The sequence below is a fragment of the Chanodichthys erythropterus genome, chromosome 1 (genome assembly GCF_024489055.1).
Source record: "Chanodichthys erythropterus isolate Z2021 chromosome 1, ASM2448905v1, whole genome shotgun sequence".
Taxonomy (NCBI): Eukaryota; Metazoa; Chordata; class Actinopteri; order Cypriniformes; family Xenocyprididae; genus Chanodichthys; species Chanodichthys erythropterus.
Genome location: NC_090221.1, coordinates 5,539,586 through 5,564,388, shown reverse-complemented (window position 1 = coordinate 5,564,388; position 24,803 = coordinate 5,539,586). Strand labels below are relative to the sequence as shown.

The 24,803-nt window shown below is 35.9% G+C and overlaps 1 protein-coding gene across 5 annotated transcripts in view; it reads right to left on the bottom strand.

The window, feature by feature from the left end:
- Positions 1-384: 384 nt before the first annotated feature.
- Positions 385-24,803, bottom strand: part of klhl4 (kelch-like family member 4) — a 43,019-nt gene continuing 18,600 nt past the window's right edge. For 2 of the 5 annotated variants that reach the window (XR_010895180.1, XR_010895178.1), the window contains exons 2-12: positions 22,255-22,422; positions 19,128-19,264; positions 18,695-18,891; positions 13,825-14,037; positions 13,496-13,682; positions 13,103-13,327; positions 10,191-10,353; positions 5,668-5,880; positions 4,911-5,082; positions 4,453-4,623; positions 385-2,208 (exon numbers count right to left, since the gene is read on the bottom strand). Coding sequence is in view for 2 of the 5 variants with exons in the window: in XM_067385585.1 (XP_067241686.1) it covers positions 2,149-2,208; positions 4,911-5,082; positions 5,668-5,880; positions 10,191-10,353; positions 13,103-13,682; positions 13,825-14,037; positions 18,695-18,891; positions 19,128-19,264; positions 22,255-22,422 (1,903 nt within the window). In the remaining 3 variants the exon portion in view is untranslated. Of the gene's footprint in view, positions 2,209-4,452; positions 4,624-4,910; positions 5,083-5,667; positions 5,881-10,190; positions 10,354-13,102; positions 13,683-13,824; positions 14,038-18,694; positions 18,892-19,127; positions 19,265-22,254; positions 22,423-24,803 lie in introns of all 5 variants that reach the window. The other 3 variants (XR_010895176.1, XM_067385598.1, XM_067385585.1) reach the window with 3 other exon arrangements.

Genomic DNA, 24,803 nt, shown 5'->3' with positions numbered 1-24,803 from the left:
TATCTTGCGGTTATTGTTAGATTTTGACTTCTAATCCATAATGTTTAGCATAAAGAAAGCAGCCATACTCAAGGTATCATGTTGATTTAGTTGAAGATGACATGGCTCTGTGGTAGCGATACTCAGCGTCTTGTGGTCGTATTTTCATTTTCAAATAGAATTAGTTATTAGTTTCATAGAGGCTGCAAGACATCTAACAGGCACTACAGCTGAGGCAATATGCATCCAATGCTGTACAAGAGACAACCACTGGAGGCCACTGGAGTATTACAATAAATAAATAAATAAATAAATAAAGTGGCATGAAACAGCATATGCAGTGACGATTCAGATGGTAGACGCCATAGAAAAGAGAATAACTTTTTTATTTCTAAGTTTCTTCAGCATGCCATATAAAACAATGAAAAAGTCAATGAAAGCATTTCTGTATTACAAATGCGTCACACTAGTAAACTTATTCTTGATCAGCATGTTACATTCCAGTTAGGTCGGGTAATGAGGCTCTTCAATAAAACATTATGGCAGTCAAACAACAAATGAATGTCAGTACATCACAAAGCAAGATTTTATATAACACCGTTTTAATGACTGGATTTGACATCATAGTTAAATGGTTAGTTCACCCAAAAATGAAATTTCTGTCGTTAATTACTCACCCTCAACCCGTAAGACCTTCATTCATCTTCAGAACACAAATTAAGATATTTTTGATGAAATCCGACAGCTTTCTGACCTCCATATAGACTGCAACGTTATTACCACTTTCAAGGGCCAGAAATGTAGTAAAGACAAGAAGGAATTGTTAAATAAAGTTGTTATTGTTTTCGCGCATAGTATTCTTGTCGCTTCATAACATTAAGGTTGAACCATTGTAGTCACATGGACTATTTTAATGATGTCTTTACTACTTTTATAGATCTAGAATGTGGTAATTACATTGCTTTCTGTGGGGAATTTGAAAGCTCTTGAAGGTTGAAGGTTTTACGGGTTTGGAACGACATGAGGATGAGTAATTAATGATAGAAATTTCATTTTTGGGTGAACTAACTCTTTAAAGACCCCATGAAATCAAGAGTTTTGTGGCATTTAACCCATGTCTCTAGCTTTGAAGTCATATATGCTATTGTACTTGTTAATTTAGATTAGAACAGATATACATTTTAAATTTACATGGCTGTAAATTTAACTAAAGCCCATTTAATATGAAAAAAGGGAATGAGCCCTTTGATATGTCCCACTCAATCATCTGGTTCGAATAGGGAATATTTCAACACAAAACTGATTGCCAAGTGATTTCATGGGGTCTTTAAAATATTTAATAATGGAATTCAAACATATTGAAGTAGCATGCCAATATGTTATGTTAATAAATTACACAGGACCAGGGACTATATACAATACAAATTACAAAACCTTTACATAAAGGTGAAATATCAATATGATATAATAGTATATTTTCTACTGTAAACTTATTACCATTAAAATCATGAATTACCAACACGTGCTAATTACTTTGGTGGGTTTTTTGTAGATGATTTTTTTTTTTCTTTGCTTCTACTTTAGTAATTTCGTGCTGAACCTATTCTCAGACAAAATGTGTATTCAGATGAGAATTGCATGAGTGAGTGTGCACAAACATTTTGGGTAAACCAGGATGATTTGTTGCAAGCGTACAACTGGAAGTATTCACAGTGGTTTTTAAAATTGTGTGTCTAAGATCAAAATACATTTCCACAAAATTGCACAAGTAAACAAGTATGCTGCTGTCTTTAAAATACATTTGATTTTGGTATAGTTAAAAGATGTTTGATGAGTTTAACAAGATGTCAATATTAAAATGAAAAAGTCCCTCTGGATACATTTTCAAAAGTATTCTTTTTTCTCAATATAAAATCTGAAATTGTCTTATATAATTTTATTACAGTTAAGTAAAATCTTATAAGCATTATTTCTTATTTTCCTTTTTTCCCAGTCTGTAGTAGTGCTGAAATATCTGAGCAAAAACAGAATGAACTGCACAAGGTTGTTTAAATCTGTTGAGATGAATCCAGTGGTAACGATAGCTTTGATGAAAAACGTGAAAAGAGCATTCCGAGAGTTGACATTGCACGCCTCTTTTTGAGGTCAAAGTTCAGGGACTCTGAGCCTTCAAGGCAGTTTCACGACCACCACACAGGCCCCAGCTCTCCCAATGTTTAGAGGAACCTCCTGGAATAACAAGAGACAGAGGTTAATGACCAGTGTCCGACCGCAGCAAATTCCCTCCTCCGCAGTGCTCTCAGTCACACTCTGTCTACTTACAGCCCATTGCAGGTAATCGTATGAAAGAGAGAGCGAGAGGGAGCCATGGGAAGCTCAGACAGGAGGCAAACTAGACTTGAATAGAGTGTTTCTAACGCAGACTGGCATAGGAAAGAGTGGTTAACCTCATGGTGTTCAATGCTATTGTGACACAGTGGAAAACAGATGAATGGCAGGAAATGCTTGCACTTCCTGTTCACAGACACACATCATTGAAGGAATTTTCACAAAACTGACTGTTTTGACATTTATCCAATATTCTAGAACATTTAGAGGTGCAGTTTTTCTTATTCTTAGCAGAAACATAGATTTATTGAGGAGTATTTCAATTCAGTACAAGTTAAGTTCAACTGACAATACTTGTGGCGTAACGTAACAAATATTAATTTTCAATTGTTTCTTTCTTTAAAAAAGCAAAAATCTGGCTTGCAGTGAGGTTCAGTGAACTTACAGTACAATACAAGTGAATGGGGCCAATGATTCGCTAAAATACTGTTTCAAAATTATAGTCACAAGACATTAACAATAAGCATGTTAACATGATTTTACTGTAAAAAAAAAATAAAAAAAAATCACTAAACTTTTCTGTTAGCTTCCGTTGCCGTGTAACATTTAAAACCCTAAACTGACCATAAAAATGTACATCTTAAATAATATACAAGTGTGAGAAGTGCTCCTATAGAATAATCAACATTATGCCACAAATGCTTTTGATAGAGATTGAACCAGGAAAATTAATTTAAAGCAGTGGTTCTAAACCAGTTTGTCACTGAAACTAGAACACCAGAAACATAATGTTAGATTGTTTTGTTTGTTATTTGTCCCAGTTTTGTACATAATCCCTCTGAAATCTCATTTGCTTCGTTCCTGAATGAATCAGTCCTTGAATGTTTTAATGACTCACTAATTAAGACTTTAGACAACCTGCTGGCAATTTTAGTTTAAAATCTAAAAAACGCCCCCATCATTTCATATTTCTATATTCTTTTTTTTTTTAATCAGGAATTTTGATGATATTGACTTCATTTGATTGGTATCAGCCCTAAAAATATGGAATGATATTCTGGACAATATTCTAAAAGAATTGCAAATTCAATTGCAAATTGTATTTGCAATTGCATTTTTAATTTGTGCACGCATATGTTGTAACAACTCGATCTCACGGCACTTTGTACGTATTTAATGAGGTGGGTAATTCATGAATTCATTCAACGTCACTAATTTTTTTTATAAAATCACACATATTTTACAAGTTCTTATGAATTTGTAGAAATGACCTACTGTACCCCTAACCCCGCCCCTAAACATACCCATCACTGGGGTTTAGACAAATGGTATGAAATTGTACGAGTGAGGTCGTACGAATATGTACAAATTAGCCACCTCATAAAATACGTCAGATTGGACGTAAGATAGCGTTGGACATAATGGAAACACAAATGCATTATTTGCAGTTGTCTTTGGATTTTCTTTTATGCAACATCTGCCAAATTTCAAATGGAAATGCAAAGTCCATTTGCAATTGCATTTCGCGTTATAACACTGCCATTTTGAAATAGCAATAGAAAATCACCCATTTGCTATTTCACTTCCTGCCCCAACCCTAAAAAAAATCCATTAGAATCACAATCCCCTTTACACTTGCATTTCTGGTGCCTAACACAGTCAACTGTCAATCAGTCTTGAGGGTGGGGTTTATTGATATAGTGGGAAAGTATGCCACAGCTTCTAGTGGTGAAAAACAGGGAATTTGGGTATTTTTGCAATAAAACATGCCTTTTTGTATTGTTGTTGTTTCTGTTGTTACTTCAAACAAAGTCAAAAATCTGATTTTATGTTCACCTGGCAACCGGAAAAAATATGTCACAACGTATGCATGCACAAATGCAAAATACAGTTTGCAATTCCTTTTTAATATTGTCTGCTTGCCTTTACATTTATGCATGTGTAAAGGCAAGCAGATGAACCCAGAATATAAACACAACACGCAGTGGTTCAAACCACTGGGATAAAAACACTTAACCATTTAGCGCATTGCATTTATTTTCTGGGTTCATCTGCTTGTCTGTACAGTATGCATTATCAATAAGGTGTATACTGAATGTGATCTTTTACTAAAATTGATCAGTTTTAGTACATTAAGGCACTTACAGTGTTTTTCATATTTCACATTTCATGTTTTTCACATTTCAAATCTCTTTCTCTTTTGAGGTGGAAAATTGACAGGCCTGTGCTGCAGCTCTATGGATGTTTTGCCCTCGAGGTTTCTGCGCTAGTTGCCTGACTGAAAACTATGAATAAGGTTTTCCATTTTCTTTGGATCTGTGAAAATAAGTAAATTACCACAAAAGGAAAAGAAAAAGCATGTAATCAGGTCTCCGTGTTTTATGTTTTGGTTTGTTTTTTTTGTTGTTTTTTTTTAAAGTGTGATTTTTAGAACAGTCATGTAAATCAATAAAACTATTTTTTAGTTATGACGAGCTCTAAAAAAAATAATCAGGTAGAAATTGTGAATAAAACAACTTTGAATATTATTGAGGACTTTAAATATAGTTGAGAACCACTGCTTTAAAGGCAGCCTGATTTAATCATAGCCTCAATGCACCCACCTCAGTCCATTCATTGTTCTGTGCGTCATAGGACTCAACACTGTTTAAGTAGGTCTGACCATCATAGCCTCCGACCGCATATAACCTGTCTCCCAGCAGACACACCCCCACTGCATCCCGGGGAACGCTCAGGGAGGACACTGTGGTCCATGTGTCTGTTTTGGGGTCATACCTGTAAATGCAGTACAGAGCATATGAGGCACAATACAACACAGTACAAACCTGTCCTAGTACTTTCAATGTAAGCCACTGAAAAAAAGACAGAGATAATTGCACAGAGCAGTTAAACAGCAGTAAGTCTGTAATCGAGATAGTGGAAGCCTTCTAAAGCACAAGGACTATGATTATCTTCATGCCTAACAATGAAATCTATTGTGCTTTAAACATGCAGAGTAATAACGGAGCAATACGTTTACGTTTCTGATGGCCTTTGTTCATTAATTAAGATGTCTTTATTACTCCACATTGCAGCTGGTGTACGCTGTAGTTTGAATCATCACCAGCAGGGGGCGTTTAACACCAGATTACTGAATTACTGTGGCTCCCAACCACATTTCTCAGTAACAAGGTAACAATGATTTCACTGTGAAGTAAGGTGTGTCCACATTTGCAAATAAATGTGCAAATTATAGTACTTGGCACCCATAACTATCTGCCAAGACTCACAGCCTGCTTTGTGGGGTGTTGTTGTCATTATTATGAAGAAAATTAGGTGTTGGGTTTCTTTCTTCCCAGGTGTTGTGCCGTGGCAGCTTACCTCTCCACACAATCTGACAGACGCGAACAATGGCTTGAAGCTGGTGCGTCATGTCCTCCCACTGCATACAAGAAACTGTTATATGTGGCCACACCCACTCCTCCCCTCCTCTTTGACATCGGTGCACACATGCTCCATTTATTGGTGTGGGGATCAAAACATTCCATCGATCGCAGACAGGAGCTTCCATCACGACCGCCTACAGCAAACAACCTGTAAATAAATAAAGGCATAAAACATTCGCACCTCGCACATTTTGATCATGAAAGTCACGAAATGTGCATGGCACTACGTATTTTCGTTTTGCAAAAATGTTCCCACAGGTATGTTTTTCTAATGAGACTGGGCTGCACCAGTGTCACAAGTGAACTTTTTTGTTTTGTTTTGTTTTTTTTGTTTTTTGCTCCCTGAAAATGGCATGAAATCAAACATTTTTTTTTTTTTTTTCTGCATATTAGTGGTCTTATTGTGAACAATTCATCTGTGTATTTTACAATAATATATTTATATATTTATTTTATAACAATACAATTATATTTTAACTTTTTATACTTGCTCTTCTTGCATATCTCATAGATGTCAAGCGAGCATATCACAAGGCCACACTGCAGTTAAACCAATCACATTCATCTTCAACAATCAGTGGATAAAATCAAGTCATACTTAATGTTGTTTTTCTGGTGTTTCACTCATACATCACAATGCATCAGTAAAGTTGGTGCAAATTCTGTTTTTTAATATAAAAATGTATATTAAAATTAATAAATGTATGATTTAAGCATGCACAGTACGCATTAAGAAAAATAAATAGGTTCAAATTTCATGCTGACTTTGAGTTGGAACAAGTTATTTTGGTGAAAGATATCTGTATTTTTCTTTTTCAAACTACTTCGCCGAAAATTCTGATAAACATTAGTATTTGAAATAAGTGGTATATTTCAGATGAGGGTTTGTGGATTGATTTGTGAAATGCACAACAATTCCTAAATATTCAAAATGTATTAAAATGTATGTAGTTAAAGTTTGTGGTCATAAGAAACAACATTTTCTATTATACTTTTCTGACTTTATTGGCGTAAAAACCCTCAATAAAAGAAAGTAAATTTCTCTCACTGTCAGACAATACATTGGTGTGAAGAAACCAGGGGCATGAGCATGAAACTTAAGGTATTGAGGAAGTTTAGCATATAACACACAAATGTTTATCAATGAAAGATATTTTAGTGTCAATGTCAACTCAATGTTGCTGACAGATTGATTGTACAATATGTCTGAAAAGACTTTCAAAAATAAAACAAGACCAGTAACTACACAAATCAGCTATGATTAAAAGCAAGAAAAAAATAGATACGTTTTGAGCTTTTCTTTAAAATCATGCAGTGGGGCAATTCTAGTAAATACAGGTAGGCTGCTCCAAAGTATTGGTGCAGCCACAACAAAAAGTATGATCACCTCTCAATTTCAGCCAAATTTGGGAAACATTTAACAATCTCTGGTTGGATGACCTTATACCCAGGTGAAAAAAAAGTACACTTCTCTAATGTACTTAAACTGCTCTATTTTTTTATATACTAAAATATTATTTAGTACTACTTAAGATCATCTTAAGAACATCTAAGTGTACTCAACTATGCTATTTTGAGACAGCATGAAATACTACTTGTACTACTTGAAATACTATATACTATGGGTTCAAATGTACTATAAGTAGTATATAAATACATTTTTTTAAATACAGAGATAGTATATTAAAAGCACATTTTAGTTCATATTTCATGCTGTCTCAAAATAGCACAGTTGAGTACACTTGGATGTTCTTAAGATGATCTTAAAAAGTACTAAAGAAGATTTTTTTGTATATTAAGCACAAAATTAGTGTGCGAAAATAGAGCACTTTAAGTATATTATAGAAATACTTTTTTTTATATATATAGAAGTACTTTTTTTCACCTGGGTACTGAGAAATATTACAGTGTTGCTAATAATTTCAAGCATTTTTATATCTGGGCTCCTTGGGTTTGCAAAGAGTCTTGGCTAGGGGACCCTGGGTCAGAAGAGGCTGACAACCCCTGTCCTACAGAAATTCAAAAAGATGTTCTGTTGAAAAGTCTGATCAATTAATCACTTTGAAATGTAGGACACTGGGCTCTAGAGGTGGCTTGAAGGGTTTGTTTTTGACCTGGTTACAGAAATACCCAACGATCCATCAGTCAATGTTCTGCTAGATTCAAAACCAGCCTCTGTTTTCTTGGATAGAGCTAACAGCACTTTCCCCTAACAGCACAGCTCGCCTGCCACTCAAGTGAATTTAATGTAAAAGACACTAGAGATGCTTTGGTCTCAGAGCCTATTAACTCCCGTCTGGCTGTACAGGGTTACACAGTATATTGGATTCAGAACCTAATTCAGACCTCATCATGAAGAGAATCCATGGAGGAAAGCAATCAGCCACAGCACATATAATGTCATTGATAGAAAAGTTTTTTCTTCACTGCTCTCTTTTTAAATGAATTAAATTCCAAATTACACATTTTTTAAATATTACAATATCATTACAGTGGTAATCAGGGCTTGACATTAACACCGCAGGTTTCAGCAGTAACTTGTAATGCAATCACTCCTACTAGCCACTTAGGCAGGTTGAATTGTATATATGATATACACATTTTAAAATTGTAGTCTTCACCCAAAAAAATGTTATTTCTGCCCTCGGATTTCATCAAAAATATCTTAATTTGTGTTTCGAAGGTGAACGAAGGTCTTACAGGTTTGGAACGGCACAAGGGTGATTACTTAATAACAGAAATTTCATTTTTGGGTGAACTAACCCTTTAAAAAGGTGGCAAAAATACTGATTTTTCTATACATATTGATACTGAAATATCTGAAACGCTGCTCTTTCTTTCGCTCTCATCTCTCCGACAGCGAGTTGACACACAAACCCGCCTCCCGTCACTCGCTCGTTTCATTTGCTCCAGATGAATATTGTTGGTGTTACAGAAATTGAATTGTGCATATTGTGCATAATTTTACTCATTCCTGCAGATTTTGCACTCACACCCAAAGTGCTTCACATAAAAGTCTCTCAGTGCTAAATTAAGTTCTTTTTTGCTGCTTATTGCACAAATACACACAAAACAATGTCAAAATGCCGGTCTTGGTGAATATTCATGTAAACACAGTCAGTTATGTTTTAAGTGAATGTAAACAGTTGTGTAGCATTTGTAGCAGTATAATGGATCTGTGCGTCAGGTCTTAAAGGTGCCCTAGATTCAAAAATTGAATTTACCTCGGCATAGTTAAATAACAAGAGTTCAGTACATGCAAATGACATACAGTGAGTCTCAAACTGCATTGTTTCCTCCTTCTTATATAAATCTCATTTGTTTAAAAGACCTCTGAAGAACAGGCGAATTTCAACATAATACCGACTGTTGATCCCGACTGTAACAGTCGGGATCATTAATATGTATAACCCCAATATTTGCATATGCCAGCCCATGTTCCCAACATTATGAAAGGCATTAGACAAGGGCAGAACGTCTGGATGTGCACAGCTGAATCATCAGACTAGGTAAGCAAGCAAGGACAATAGCAAAAAATGGCAGAAGGAGCAATAATACCTGACATGATCCATGATAACATGATATTTTTAGTGATATTTGTAAATTGTCTTTCTAAATGTTTCGTTAGCATGTTGCTAATGTTCTGTTAAATGTGGTTAAAGTTACCATCGTTTCTTACTGTATTCACGGAGACAAGAGCCGTTGCTATTTTCATTTTTAAACACTTGCAGTCTGTATAATTCATAAACACAACTTTATTCTTTATAAATCTCTCCAACAGTGTAGCATTAGCCATGAGCCACGGAGCATAGCCTCAAACTCATTCAGAATCAAATGTAAACATCAAAATAAACACTGTACTTACGCGATTAGACATGCTGCATGACGAACACTTTGTAAAGATCCATTTTGAGGGTTATATTAGCTGTTTGAACTTTTTTTATGTTGTTTAAGGCAAGCGCGAGCTCTTGGGGCGTGGAGCACCAGATTTAAAGGGCCACAAACCCTGAATTGGCTCATTTCTAATTATGCCCCAAAATAGGCAGTTAAAAAAATGAATTAAAAAAATCTATGGGGTATTCTGAGCTGAAACTTCACAGACACATTCAGGGGACACCTTAGACTTATATTACATCTTTTAAAAAAAAAGTTCTAGGGCACCTTTAAAGTGACAGCAGCCAAATTATCAGATAACATTAAAAATATATATATTTATATATGGCAGTTTTTCCCCATGGTATTGTCAAAATTGTGGCCAGTGAAAATGCTGAGTGGCTAGAAACTTTGGAAGACCACTAGCCACAGTGGCTGGTGAGCAAAAAAGTTAAGGTCAATCCCTGAATATAGTGTAGTATCCCCATCTGAATTAAAATTTTTCAGTAAGGAAAAGCAATTTTTAAAACTGTATCATAGCGCAACAATCCTACAAAGGAAAATAAGAACAAATGAATTCCTTACTTTCCATTGAGAGCAGTGACTCCGACAGTGCTGCGGGGGGTGGACATACTGGCCACATAATTCCACTGCCTCGCCTGGGGGTCCCACCTTTCTACTGTGTTCAAATAGCTCCATCCGTCATGGCCTCCCACTGCATACATGGGACCCTCTAGCACAGCAATTCCTTTTTGAAGAAATAAATAAAGGGCTCAGCTTTTGGCGGTGCACGTCATACATTAGACAAATGCACAATCCAATAGCAATTGTCTGTCTTGGTCTTTGTGTTGTAATAAAAATGGCAAATGTCAAAATTTAAATGGCAATGGATTTAATTTCAGTGAACATCAAGAGCTCTTCCTCTTTAACCAGATATCTAAAGACATTCTTCCGGTCTGACCCTGAGGACGAGAGCCCTGAGACACTGTGGTAAGCATTAAGTATTCATGGTGCATCTCGCTGCTCCCTTTACAGAAAAGGTCTCTCATGTTTCTGTTATAAATCTCTGACTGTCGCTTTTGGGGGCTTGACATATAAATCGTCTCTTGACCGACATTTTGGTTCTGATATTGCAGTGCACTTTATAGACATCAATGAGCAACCTTTGAGTGTCAGTTTTATGGGATTACTGTACAGTGCATTTTCTCCTCTATGAGTTTAAATTACCTGCCATATGTTTTATATACATTTTTATGGGCAGCCCAGATTGCCTTTATTAATTTACACAGTTGTTTTGATGTGTGACCACCCAGTTATTTTTATAGATATTTCTTGAGTCATGGGTGTTAAAGCCACACAATTTATTATGCCCCACCTTATTGAAACGGTTGAGCAGCAATAAGGCTTGCCTTTATTTTATAACACAAAATGTAATTATATAACGGATAGTTCCGACCCTTGATTCTGATTGGTTGAGCCGCGTTCGAAGACGTTGTTACCAAAAACATACAGCTGACCGCATTACCGAAGTATCGCTGCGCCACTGAGTGTGTATGTTGCTGCGTCTGTCATACAACCACTCTTAGCAACATAAACATTTGTTTGTTCTCAATTTTCAAAATCACTAAACCACACTTGTGTGGAGGTGTATTTTTGATCAACAGAAAACGTTGTTCAATATAGCAAGTTCAAGTTGTGTTACATGTCTTCCTCTACAAATGACTTCCTAATGCACCAAACCTTATATGGAAATTATATTTCGCTCCCTGACTGTCTGCTTTTGGGACAATGTCACACAGGATGCGTTCTTGCATTTCCTCTGGTTTTAATCTGCAGTGGCGTCTTGTCTCTTCAGTCACGTCCAGCTGCTTTTCACTGCCACAAACTGTTTTTAAAAAGTCAAAATATTTTAAAACACAATTCTAGACACCTGTGTTCTGTTCTATTTCACTGTGCTCCATCTAGCTATTGTTAAACCAAAACTAGTCATGTGTGAATATGAATTAAACTGGTATTGCATGGTGCATGAATATTAATTCAGTCATGCAGACATGGATTGGTAACCTAGAAAGTAAAGCCAATTAGCTTAATAACTTAATAAATATTCATTTATGAACTATGCCCTCATAATAGTAGGATTTCTTTAACAGCTGATTAGCAACTTATTCCTTTCAGCTAATAAGTTAGGCCTACTGGGTGAACTAGCTTCATTAATATTCATGAGCAAAGCCTTTTAAATTACAGCATACAGACTGATATTGTAAATGTGATGTAGTTTCTGTGCTTTTTACAGAAATTGTTTTCAACTCTTCACTGTAAAACCCAATAAGTTCACAAAACATTTAGCATTAAAAACATTTAGTATCAAAACAAGGAAACTTATTACCTCAAAACATTTAAGTATACTAACTCATTTTTTTTAAAGTTGGTAGAACTTTTTTGTGACAAGTGGGGCGGGGCTGAGAGCCATGGAAGCGGATCAAGGCCAGTGTGCACAGGTGTCTCTCACTAACAATCCCGTCACCAGCATCCCTTTCCCAACTCATCATAATGTTAATTACATACAGTTAATTTACATAAACATCACATTCAGATCTTGGTTAAATGTTACATAGCAAATAACACATGCTATTATAACTATCAGAGAGACTGTCATTACATACTTGCATATATGTAATCAAACAACAAATGTGGTCTTAAATGTTTTGCAGCTCATCCTCATCCTAACCACAGGCTCTACTCTTCACCACAGTGGTAACCCTACAAAACTAACATAACAGAACGCCCCTGAATCCCAACATAACCCAACATTAAACATTCACTTATATCTCCATATGTTAATCTTGTGCAAAAAGACACAAAATAACACTTAATTTCAACAGTTATTTATATGGTCTGACGCAAAGCATGCTGGGAATTAGTAATCTGCTGCAGCTCAACTCAATCATATTAAGTTCAGCTTACTACAATGAAATGTTGAGTTCATGCGACTTTTTTCTATTACGTACAATGAACTTTCATTATTATTTGAGTGAAACAAACTCATTTAATTTAATTAATTTCACTGTTCGGTTTTACAGTGTTTATAAAATCTTTAATAATATTAACATGCTTGACAGTTCACTTAAAATGTATTAAAATTAATTTAGAATTTTTTGTTAATGACTAACAAGACATTCAAAATGTTATGAATATATTTTTGTGATGAGTGTCTCATTGATTTACAGAGATTTATCAGAATTTTAATCTTACTTTTTGGTCATACGAGTCATATTTTTGCTCAGTTTGGGCCTCTGAACAAAACTGATTATATATTTATTTATTTTTATTGTGTCTAACGGCTCAATAAACTATTCCATTTTTTTAAATAGATTTCTCTGACTATTATTTCATAGCGTGTCAATAAAAGAAGCAGATAGTGAACATTGCTGCATAACAGTTATTAAAGTATGAACATGCAAGATTACACAAACATCTGAAGCATTCAAAGAACACACCTAATCCGTGTCTGTGGGTTGACATTGGAGGCATGGTGGACCAAACTTTAGTGAGCGGATTGTAGCACTCCACCATGTTAGAGGTCTTGAGCCCATCCCTTCCTCCTACCACATAGAGTTTGTTATCGATCACTGCCACCCCGAACTGAAGTCTTCGCCCATTCATGATGCCAACCTGGATCCATTTGTTTGTGCGAAGGTCATACTTCTCTATTGTTGTAGACCCTAAAAGTAGACAGACTCTTAGTTTATTGTTAGTTGTAGAGTTGCATGCTGCTCTGCTAATAGCTGTCAAACTGTTTCTCGGGGACTGAATCAAATAGATAACGAATTTTGCTGCAATGAGAGGTACTGCTATAAGAAAAGTCAGGAAAGAGCTAAATAATGGTCCACCTTTAGAGGCGTCCATCCCTCCAACAGCATAGAGCGATCCAACAGTGGATTTCCGTGGTTTGGTTCTTGGGCTCTGTAGCATGGGACGGCGCTCTGGTAAAAGATGGTACTTCATGGCTTCCATCAGGAGCTTCTGACATTCCAGGTCTTCTGAAAACATCTTATTGTTTTCCAGATCAGCAAGAAGCTAAATCAAGGAAATAGAATGTCCAACAGAAAAAGGGATGGAAGAGGAATATACATATTAGACCAGCAGGAAGGGTTTTTTTAGATATTACATTCAATTGCATGAAACTACCAAGAGTCTCATATGCATGTTATTGGCAAACCTGTGGTGGTAAAAGAGGGAGTCGAATATATGCCAGTAACACTCCTAGATCCTGCTGCCGGTGCTGCACATCATAGCGAACCCACATCATCAGTGCTTGGAAAATCGTTTCTTCATCTGGAACATTGATGTCATCACTGGCCAAAAGCTTGACAATTTCTGTTGTGGGTAGCAGGAGGAACTCCTGATTCTGAATGACCTCGAGAAAGTGTTCCTGAAATATTAAGCAATTTTATTTTCTTGTATTATAAATCTGTGATATAATGAGACATTAACTGCAAGTCCTAAACTGCATATAAAACTCCAAAATATTTTATTTATTTTAAATATCAGTTAAGTTTTCTGTGTCAAATGCAGCAACCCAGTTGTTAAGTCTGACATTACATATCACCACTTCCGGGTACAAAAAAAAATCAGATTCCAAACGCAAACAACAAAAACTGCAAATATACATGTAGGATGTGATGCAGTGCTACCAAAAAACTCATGATGCTAATCTTTATCTGCATACCGAGTGATTTCGATAGTCCACTTTAGACATTTTACTGTCAACTAGCAGTTATTAGAGTATTAGGAGTCTGTCTGCTTAATATCTGCTAACACTTTATATTGATGCTCCCCAACAGAGGCCCTGTTAACACCTATAGTTTTAAGATGCGCTTTGGTCAATCACATTTGAACAGTCGTGAAAGACCTCCTAGTCAAGTCAAGTCAAGTCACCTTTATTTATATAGCGCTTTTTACAATATAAATTGTGTCAAAGCAGCTTTGCATTGGTAACTGGTACATTATTATGGCTGCACAGCAGCTCTTAAAGAATAGCGTCAATGCAGGCAGATCAAAGCACTGTGTCAAGTCAAATGTCAAGTGTCCCCAACTAAGCAAGCCAAAGGCGACAGCGGCAAGGAACCCAAACTCCAACAAGTGACATCAGGTGGCAAACAAGTGGCAAATAGGTACTGCTCCTACTGACCTAACACGTAAAAATTACCGAAGCACGCTAGCCAGACGGGATTTAAACATTGTTGGCTGGAGACTCAAGTTTGGTTTGAAGATGAAAACATACCAAGCACAATGTTCTCTCACCATTCCTGATATCTAACACATTCACAGGGTTAAGTGTGGTCTTGCAGCTCTCTGTATGTTTATCCGTCGTCTCCGGGTGGATTCATATAAATTGTGCGAGCTTATTTCGTCCATTCAATCAAAAGATCTGAGAAAACCCATACATTTACCCACCCATAGACTCTCCCCTGGAAGAAATCAGGACAGAAGTGGTGGATTAAAGCAGGTGTAAACGAATTTGTGTCTCCCTCATCCACTTGTGATCCAATCAACCAAAATGCATCTTAATAACAGGTGGAAACAGTAAAAGACATTCTACTGACAATAAGTAACATTGCAACTACATGTCAACTTATTCTACTAACCCTAATCCTAACTAGTAGTCTCCTAATACTCTAATGAGAGCTTAGTTGGCATGTAGTTGCAAATTACTGAGAGTTAGTTGACATGTAGTTGCAAAATTAGAATGTCTAAATTGGACTATTAAAATAAAGTTTAACCCCATATTGAAATCTCAGTGATCCATTTTTTCAGGAATCTTTAAAATATTGGAGTTCAAAACTCGGAGAGCCCGGAGAGTGTAGTGTTTACCATGTTTTTTTATTTTGTTTTTATTTTTATTATTTTTTTAAAAAGCCTAGTTTAAAGTTGTGAATGAATGAATAGCGATCATAAACTGCACATCCTTATTTTGCTAAGTTAAGGCCAATACACACCAACAGACAGCAATAGACACTTTTTTGGGTTTTGATGGATGATGTTAACCCTGTCGAGGTCTGTTGGCGTCTGTCAGAGCTTGTTTTCACTAGTTGAACATTCTAAATCGGATTTAGAATGTCTGAAAAGTGACATGCTGTAATTTGGTGACTGTTGCCATTGGTCTACGTCTGACGGTGCAGTGTGAATTGGCCTTTACACGCGTTCCTGGGTCAGTAACTTATCCCTAAAATCAGAGGGAAACGATAGGTGAATAACACTGATGTAGAAGCACCTAAACCTGGTTGTAAGCCTAAATTTGAAGAAAAAAAAAAAAAAATTGTAAACTGTCCCTCAAATTTGATTGGTTGATTGGAATGTTATTCCAGGATCAACAAAGATGTTGTACAGGAACATGCTGCACTCGATGAAATCCGGTTCTGCCTCATAAACTACTGTTGAGATAGTAGACTAGAGGTTTGGACCTGAAAGAGTATTCAATATGTCACGACTTAACAAGCGGATGGCACTGACACAGAATAAAACATCTTGTTTTGAATGATGCATTATCTAATAAATATTACAAATCTGCCTTTCACATAGCTCTTCACATATATCTCAGCGATATAAAGATCTGCTCCAATGCATCCACAAGGACATCCGAGGTTGCTCTCTGATAAAACCGTTTTGCAAGGTTCAACTTGTAGCATGTGAAGAGGATGCCGCAAATCTCTTTAACAAGCTTGTTCATTACTTATGGCACTTCCAGAGTTTCCTTTGTGCATCAGAAGTAATCCCCATTGATTCTGTTGCAAATAAGGGTAGTAAACATCCTATTGATCATTAATCAGATCTAAACAGCATCATCTCTGCTAAAGCCGTGCATGGGCTCTTGGAGCTTAGCTCAGACACACATAATTAAATGAGTACCAAGCATTGATTTTCAGCCCCTCCTCAATATAGATTTAAACTCTACTTCTTCTGGTGACATTGATATAGATTCATTATTCGCAATTACCATCACAAGTACCCTGGCAATTAATTGAATACATTAATTCTGTTTTGCGGCAAACATTCATTTAAAGGCCTCTCACGGGCATATATTTTAGGGGAGGGCTTTATACTGAACAGCAAGTAACAGATCCTGCAGCAATATTAGTGTGAGAGGCACAAGGCTCCGTAAGATCTAAATGAATTAAATTGTAAGGGAGGATGTGAGAATTTAATGGGTTGTGCCAAATCTAATGTATTCATGAGGGGAAATATGACCTAGGGCAGTGTTTGTGTTGTCAGTCATTTATCTAAGCATTGTCTCAGTTGCTTTATTCTGCAAATGCTTTTCCTCGTGACTGCAAACGAATCTGCCTTTTGCATTCAAAAGAAAACACCTAGACTTCCAGCATGCTACAGGCTATAGATCTCTTGAACTAAGACATTAACCCATGTAAGTCTGCAACTTCAAACATAAAAAACAAAAAAGATGTAATGTCAGGATGAGACAGAAACGAGGAAAAACAAGCTTATCAAAAAAGAACTTTATAATCTGAACATCACGGCGAGCAAACCAGGAAGCTCTGTTAAAGCTGTGTTCATTACCGAAGCGATAGAACAGGAAATTTTCTGCTTGTGTTCTCTGATTAGATTAACCTCTCTGCTCTGGAAACCCTTTTGTAAACAGCCTGTGCAGATGTCCTTCAGGAGATAACGGCTATCTTCCTAAGTTGTTTCCGCACTTGGGCAGAGAAATGCCCATCAAGCAAATGTGTTCTGTGGATCTTTGGGCTCCTGAGAATACTTAATATATTGGCATTATTTAACCAAAGCTGCTTTGCTCTATTTCTTTTCACACATCAAAGAGATCTGCACACCCCTTTAAACTGACCGCATGCTGAGATACAAAATGTCACATCAAGTAATTTTCTGCTTGAAATTCTCAATGTCGGTGACTGGGTTTTAAAACTTGTGGTATTTCCTGTTTTTTCATGCAGAAAAAGGATACAAGAGGTACAGGATTTTAGTTTAAAGTTCACATCAAAACGGAAATTCTGTTTCATTTACCCACCCTAATGATGCTTCAAACCTTTTTGAACCTTTCAAAGCTTGATCACTTCATCGCCCATCACTAGATATTGTTGAATAAAGTCGTTATTTGTTTTGTTTATTCAGCGCATAAAAAGTATTCTCGTCGCTTAATAATATTAAGGTTGAACCAATGTAGTCACATGAACTGTTCTAAACATGTTTTTAGTAGCTTTCTGGACATCTGAAAGTGTTAATTATCTTGTTGGCAAAGTAGGTCTCACTGAGCCATCAGATTTTATCAAAAATATCTTAATTTGTTTTCTGAAGGTGAATGAAGGTCTTACAGGTGTGGAACGACATGAGGGTGAGTAATTAATGACAGAATTTTCATTTTTGGGTGAACTAACCCTTTAACTTGCTATTTGTATTATCCAAATTTCTATAAAAACTGTATGTGGAAATCTATGTTATAGTAGCCTACAGAAATAATTAATAATAATATCTTTCTACAGTTAAGGTGGGAGATAACATTCGAAACCCAATAATGCTGACAATAAACAAGCATAATTTTATCAAAAAGTTAAGCTATCTGTTGATATCTCATACTATGAATATTCCCCAGACTTTTGTATGACATATACATACTAAAACTCAATAATGCTGACAATCAACAAGCCTAATTTTAAATTCCTCTGAACATTATAAAATAAGTCAACAGAGATATAAACCAGCAAATCATAAAACAATGCAACCGCATAATTTATTCATGCCAGAGTGCATGCTGGGAACATCGCCAGTGTTGTACCGTAGACACTACTCTAGTTAATCTGTAAACATACAAGAGCTTACTGTAATGCAGATGCAGATAATCATTGGGATTCTACAACAAAACACTGCTACTACATCATAGACATTCAACTCCCATTCACTATGAAATCACAGGCATCATTTAATTGTAAATTCAAAAATTACTACCTTGAAAATTACTGTAAACCTTCACCAACTAGCATTCAGTACAAATGTTAGCACCTATGTATAGCTAATTTATAATTTATCCTAGGCAAGCTATTCTGTATGCCAGGTCTTACCATAGTGTAGTTGTGAGCGATGTTCAAAAGATCCATGCATCCCTGAGCATCAGCAAATGAACGGATCCCCAGGCAGTTGGATGGGTGCAGTTGTTTCATCAGAAAGTTGCAGCAGACCTGAATAACTTGTGAGAGCTGGAGGAGGCAAGCAGCAGCTAAAAGACTTTCAATTGTCTCCTCTTTTAGCTCCAGGACTCCTGTAGATTTGGAGAAAAGAGAAAAATGTGCACGAAACTTTTCAGAATTATTCTAGGAATAAAATGCTATGTTTAACCGGTGTAGAATGTTAAACAGTTAGTTTGGGTTTGTACATTAAATTAGTGTTTTGCCCACTGGCATCAACAATAAACTGAGGGGCACGTTTGTAAATGCAACACTTCTGGTACATAATACTATAGTGCACATTTAACAAGCGGAATATATAGATACTCACCAGTATATGCAAAATGAACCAGTGCTTTCAGCGCCTCAGGATCAACACCCTCCATTTTAATTTCCTCTTGTTTCGCCTCCCTCACATCATTTGTGAACATGGCAGCAAAGTAGTCTGAAACTGCACTCAGGACCAGTCTGCAAATAATTGTGCAAATTGTTTATAGATGCAACTGCATACTTCACAAGGAACTCAAACAACTTCTCCAGAGTCGTCTTCGTAGAAAATTCCTCCCGTACACAAAAAAAGATTTATCTCAGCGCTCTGTGAGCAGCTATTTTCACCAGGTTGTTTCATGCAGCTTTGGGGTGATGTTGATTGAGCTCAGTGTCAAACTGGGACATGCAGTAGAGATTTGGCTACAGAGAATTTTCCAACAGAATAGCATCAAAACACTCGGCGGCCGAGAGATTTCTTTAAATAAACAATGTTTTAGAGTCCTTGAAGAAAGTTCAATACGCTCTGTAGTTTGAAATCGAGCATGCAGCACAGTTTTGACACTTCTTGATGCTACTATTTGCATATCTGTCCTTAAAGGAACAGTTCACACAAAATGAAAACTGTGTTATCGTTTTACCTTAATGTTGTTGCAAACCCATGACTTACTGAATTCTGATCAATGTACTCATTGCCATTTTTTATAAAATTACAATGAATTGGCCTTGATCTTTAAAGCTTCAAAAAGAATGCAGAAGCACCATAAAATGTCGTTGTGTGCTATATTTAAGTTTTCTGAAGCCATGCTACTGTATATCTGAGATACAGATCAAAAAAACATTATTTACTGAAAATCTTGAACCCCTACCCCAGAGGTTCTTAACACATTCATGAGAGAATTATATCAATTACATGACAGATTGTAGTTTTGAGTTCTTTACTGCTTGTCCAATTCTGTAATTGAATTGAATAATTTCACTTTAGCCCACTTTAGACATTCTATAAGTAACTTTGCAACTACATGTCAACTAACTCTCATTTGAGTATTAGTAGATTGTTAGTAGACTGTTAGGTAAGGGTTAGCATCAAAATAAAGCATTAGCAGACATCAAGCAGGCAGTTTAATAATACTCTAATGACTGCTATAGTTCACAAGTAGCTGCAAAATTACTTGTAGTTTGCAGAATGTCTAAAGTGGACCATCAAAATAAAGTGATGCTGGACGTGATTACTTCTCTCTTGAGCTCTCATTAACATGTCTTAAAATGACAGTTCACCCAAAAATAAAAATGTGAGAAAATTTCATTTTCTCACCGTCATGTCGTTCCGAACCCATAAGACTTTCGTTCATCTTCCACTCAACCAAAAAATTACACACATTTAAAAGTACAAATGCTCAATAGTACACTGTAAAACCCCATAAGTTTAGAATACTCAAAATGTTTGTAGACACCGATTACCTTTAAGTAAAGCAACTCATACCTTTTAAGTAAAGAATAATTATAACAGTTAATCAAAATGCAGTATTAAACGGATAGTTCACCCAAAAATGAAAATTTGATGTTTATCTGCTTACCCCCAGCGCATCCAAGATGTAGGTGACTTTGTTTCTTCAGTAGAACACAAATGATGATTTTCAACCGTTGCCGTCTGTCAGTCAAATAATGGGAGTGAATGGGAACTCGAACAATAAGAGTCGAAAAAACTTGCACACCCTGCGGCTCGTGACGACACATTGATGTCCTAAGACACGAAACGATCGGTTTGTGTGAGAAACCGAACAGTATTTATATAATTTTTTACCTCTAAAACACCACTATGTCCAACTGCGTTCAGCATTCGCTTAGTAAGGTCTGATCGCACTCTGACAAGGGCAGTGATGTCTAGCACTCATTGAAGTATATGCCAAGACATCACTGCCGTTGTCAGAACGCGATCAGACCTTACTAAGCGAATGCTGAACGCAGTTGGACATAGTGGTGTATTAGAGGTAAAAAATTATATAAATACTGTTCGGTTTCTCGCACAAACCGATCGTTTTGTGTCTTAGGACATCAATGTGTCATCACGAGCCGCAGGGTTTTATTTGGATTTTTCTATCCAAGTTTTTTTTTACTTTTATTGTTCAAGTTCCCATTTACTCCCATTACTTGACTGACAGACGGCAACAGTTGGAGTTAAAAATCATCATTTGTGTTCTACTGAATAAACAAAGTCATCTACATCTTGGATGCACTGGGGGTAAGCAGATAAACATCACATTTTCATTTTTGGGTGAACTATCTCTTTAATAGCCTTGAAGTTGTGCAGGCCATTCTCGACCTGACCACAGGCACTACTCTTCACCACGATGGTAACCCTACAAAACTTCCAACATCTCAGAAACTCATTTAAATACCAAAATAACAGAACATTAAACAAAAAACACATCTTCCCCTGTATTAATCTTGTGCAAAAACACACAAAATAACATTCAGTTTCAACATTTATTATCCCTTACAGATTGTGACGCAAAGCATGCTGGGAACTTGAAATCTGCTACAATGTTGAATGTTGAATGGATTCTTCTGATAATGATGTCAACGACGTGATATGGATGATGTGACCTTACATCGCTCAGTAAACTTAAAAATAATAACATATACTCAAAAATGTTGAGCTACACAAAAATAAAACTACACTCCTTGTTCAGAAAATGACAGACTTTAATTGCAGCGTACTTAATCTTCATAAGTTAGTAGTACTGTTCAGGTTTACAATGTACTTGTATGTTACACAAGAACCAATGAGGCTTCATTTGTTTTCTGGAGAAGAATGGAAGTCTTATGGGTTAAGGAATGATGACAGTACAGTATGACAGACACTAAAGTACAGTTCCTTAATATTTCTCCTTTTGTATTATGTAGAATGAATTAATATATTTTGGGGGTCTGTTTAGTTGAACTACTCCGATAACTAAGAGTTAAATGAAAGCTTTAATACTATCATTTAGTTGTTTGAAGTAGCTGTACTAATAGTTTGATTTTGTCTAAGAAAGATTCATGTAAATTCAATCTCTTTTCAATTGATTTCTAGAGACGTATTGCACTGCATTTTAAGCAGCGTTCCCTTCTGTCCTGTTCATCTGTCTGTTTTTGCAGTGAAACTAGGACATTTGAAAGTAAGCTGACTTGATTCGGTGCAGACTCACCTGTGTGCGGGGATCTTGTGATCTCCAGCTATCAAAAGTACATCACACAGCTGCTTGTGCTGGAGATAGGTCTCCATCTTTCGAAAGGTCTGTTCCGCATGGTTTGTGGCCTGGAAAAACTCATCTGAGCAGTTGGAGCTCATCCTAGAGAAACTGTTCAAAGCCAACCTGTGGAAAAGAGGAAGACCGGAGTTGAGCTGAGACTGAGCGATGTGAGCTTCTGTCAGTTTGATATGACTATTTGATCTATGCGGGTGACTGGGAAAGCTTAACTAACACCTGCACAAGCTGCTGTGTCCACCTGTGACTTTATCTTTTATTTTCCCCTCAATTGACCCGTCAGCTCTGAGGTTCCACAGAGTTACACTGACTGACAGGTCATGTTGGAGAAAATGTGTTTTCATTGCGGTAAAGCATGAGTCACGGACATGTGCATTTCAGTGTTTATAGAACACTCTTCTAACTCTAATTGCTGTTTATTCAAAGAGATCAAAGAAAAAAATATAATTTCTGTCATTATTTACTTACCATCACATCATTACAAACCTGTATGGCCTCCTAAATATTCTTCAAAATATATCTTCCACAGAATAAGAAAAATCTTACAGATTTTTCAGTGACATGAGGGTGAGTAAATCATGAGAGAATTTTCATTTTTGGGTGAACTCTTCCTTTAACATATCTATAATTTGTGTGGACATATTTCTGAAATGTGTGTTTGGCAAAGGTATGTATTATTTGTTCATGCAGAGTTAATGGATTATTTGACTCCTGTCTCTTACAGCAGAGCTTCAGTTAGTGAACCCATGACACACATAACAGCCAAGGTTTTTGAATACAAATTTGTAATATTATGGATTGAAAAGCGGTTCGCTTGAGCAAACTTAATAAGTATGTCAAGAATAATTCTGTGCCATTTTCCATCAGTTTCCACTACAGCATGACAGCAGGTGAATTACCAGATTAAATAAACTTCGGGTGACACGGGAAGTGTTAATTTAACACTGGATGTTTTGCTGTGCACATATGCTGTTTATGTCACAATGAAAGAAACACATTTATAGCTTTTTTTATAGCTGATTTTACAGTAAAATGTGCTCTATCACAGTTACCATCATAATTTTACATTTACATTATAATATATGATCAAATATGATGGCTTTAACTAATTTATGCATTTTCAACCACAAAAACAGGCCCGGGGTCATTGACAAATAAGGTTTTAAAAAGTGTAAAAAAAAAAAAAAAAACATAATGGAGATTCATTTTGAAGTTTTATTAAGTTTTAACAATGAGATTATGTGGTTTTTAGAATCAATTAACACTGCTTTTGTTATTTTTTACAAGACGGACAAAAAAGTCATTCGGTTTAACCAAAATTTCAGTTTTACCGAATGACGATATTTTCAAACAATGCTAACAGGCTGATATCTAGCTAGATAGCTAGTTTGACAAGATAAATCAAAAGACAATCAAACATTTTATATTTAGTACAAGATTTTAAAAAATTTAAAACATTTTCCATGTTTTATAGCGGTTGTACCGAATGACCTGATGTTTCGGGACATGCGTATGAACAAGTGAACACATGAAATTCTCAAATAGTTTTTCAAACATGTGGTCCTTTGCAGGTGTCTGAATGATGTTATATCCTGTCACATGATATTGACCACATGACTTGATCCAAAATGGTCCCTTTATATTGGTTACTCTGAATGACATCAATGAAATTCATTTTTCCAGACATTCTTTCTCATAACAAAGCAACGACTTCTACGCATAATTTTAATACCATTTTGCACTATGTTGATATATGATGTTATAAAATCATGCCAGAATAAAAAAATATATTTATTACATTTTAAGATATTTTAATCACAAATAAAATGGTTGTATTGACCTTTGGACGGTTAAACCAAATGACCTTTTGACACTTTGGTAACACTTTAGAATAATGGTCCATCATTAATAAGTAACTATGCAGGAAGTAATGCAGGACTAATGAGCAGTTCTACATTAACACTTAAGCTACTACTATTAACTAATATAGAAACAAGCTTAACTAATCAGTAAGTAATATCAAATTTAGAAGATAGTTCCTTATTAGCTAATCAATAATTACCTAATGAGATTACCATCATTAATAACTATTAACTAACGGACAAATTGTAAAGAACATTATCGTCTGTCTGAGACGTAATCAGTCATAATTTTTACTCTGAATATAGTTATAAAATGCCTCATTAATTACTCAAGTGTTACCATAGTCACTATGCAGGAACTACTAGTGATCAGGACCATTATTTTAAAGTGAAAAACATATTTTTTCACTTTAAAATAATGGTCCAGATCTCTAGTAGTTCCTGAAGAATGACTAGGTACTTGATTAATTAGTCATGCATTTTATGACCACGTTGAGAGTAAAAAAGGACAAAATATAATTGAAACCTTTTAGATTCAATAAAAGAGATCTAGTTGTACTACCTTACATACTTTGGATGTCGTATCTTTGTTTTTTTATTATTATTAAGGCTTTTGGACAAAAAAAT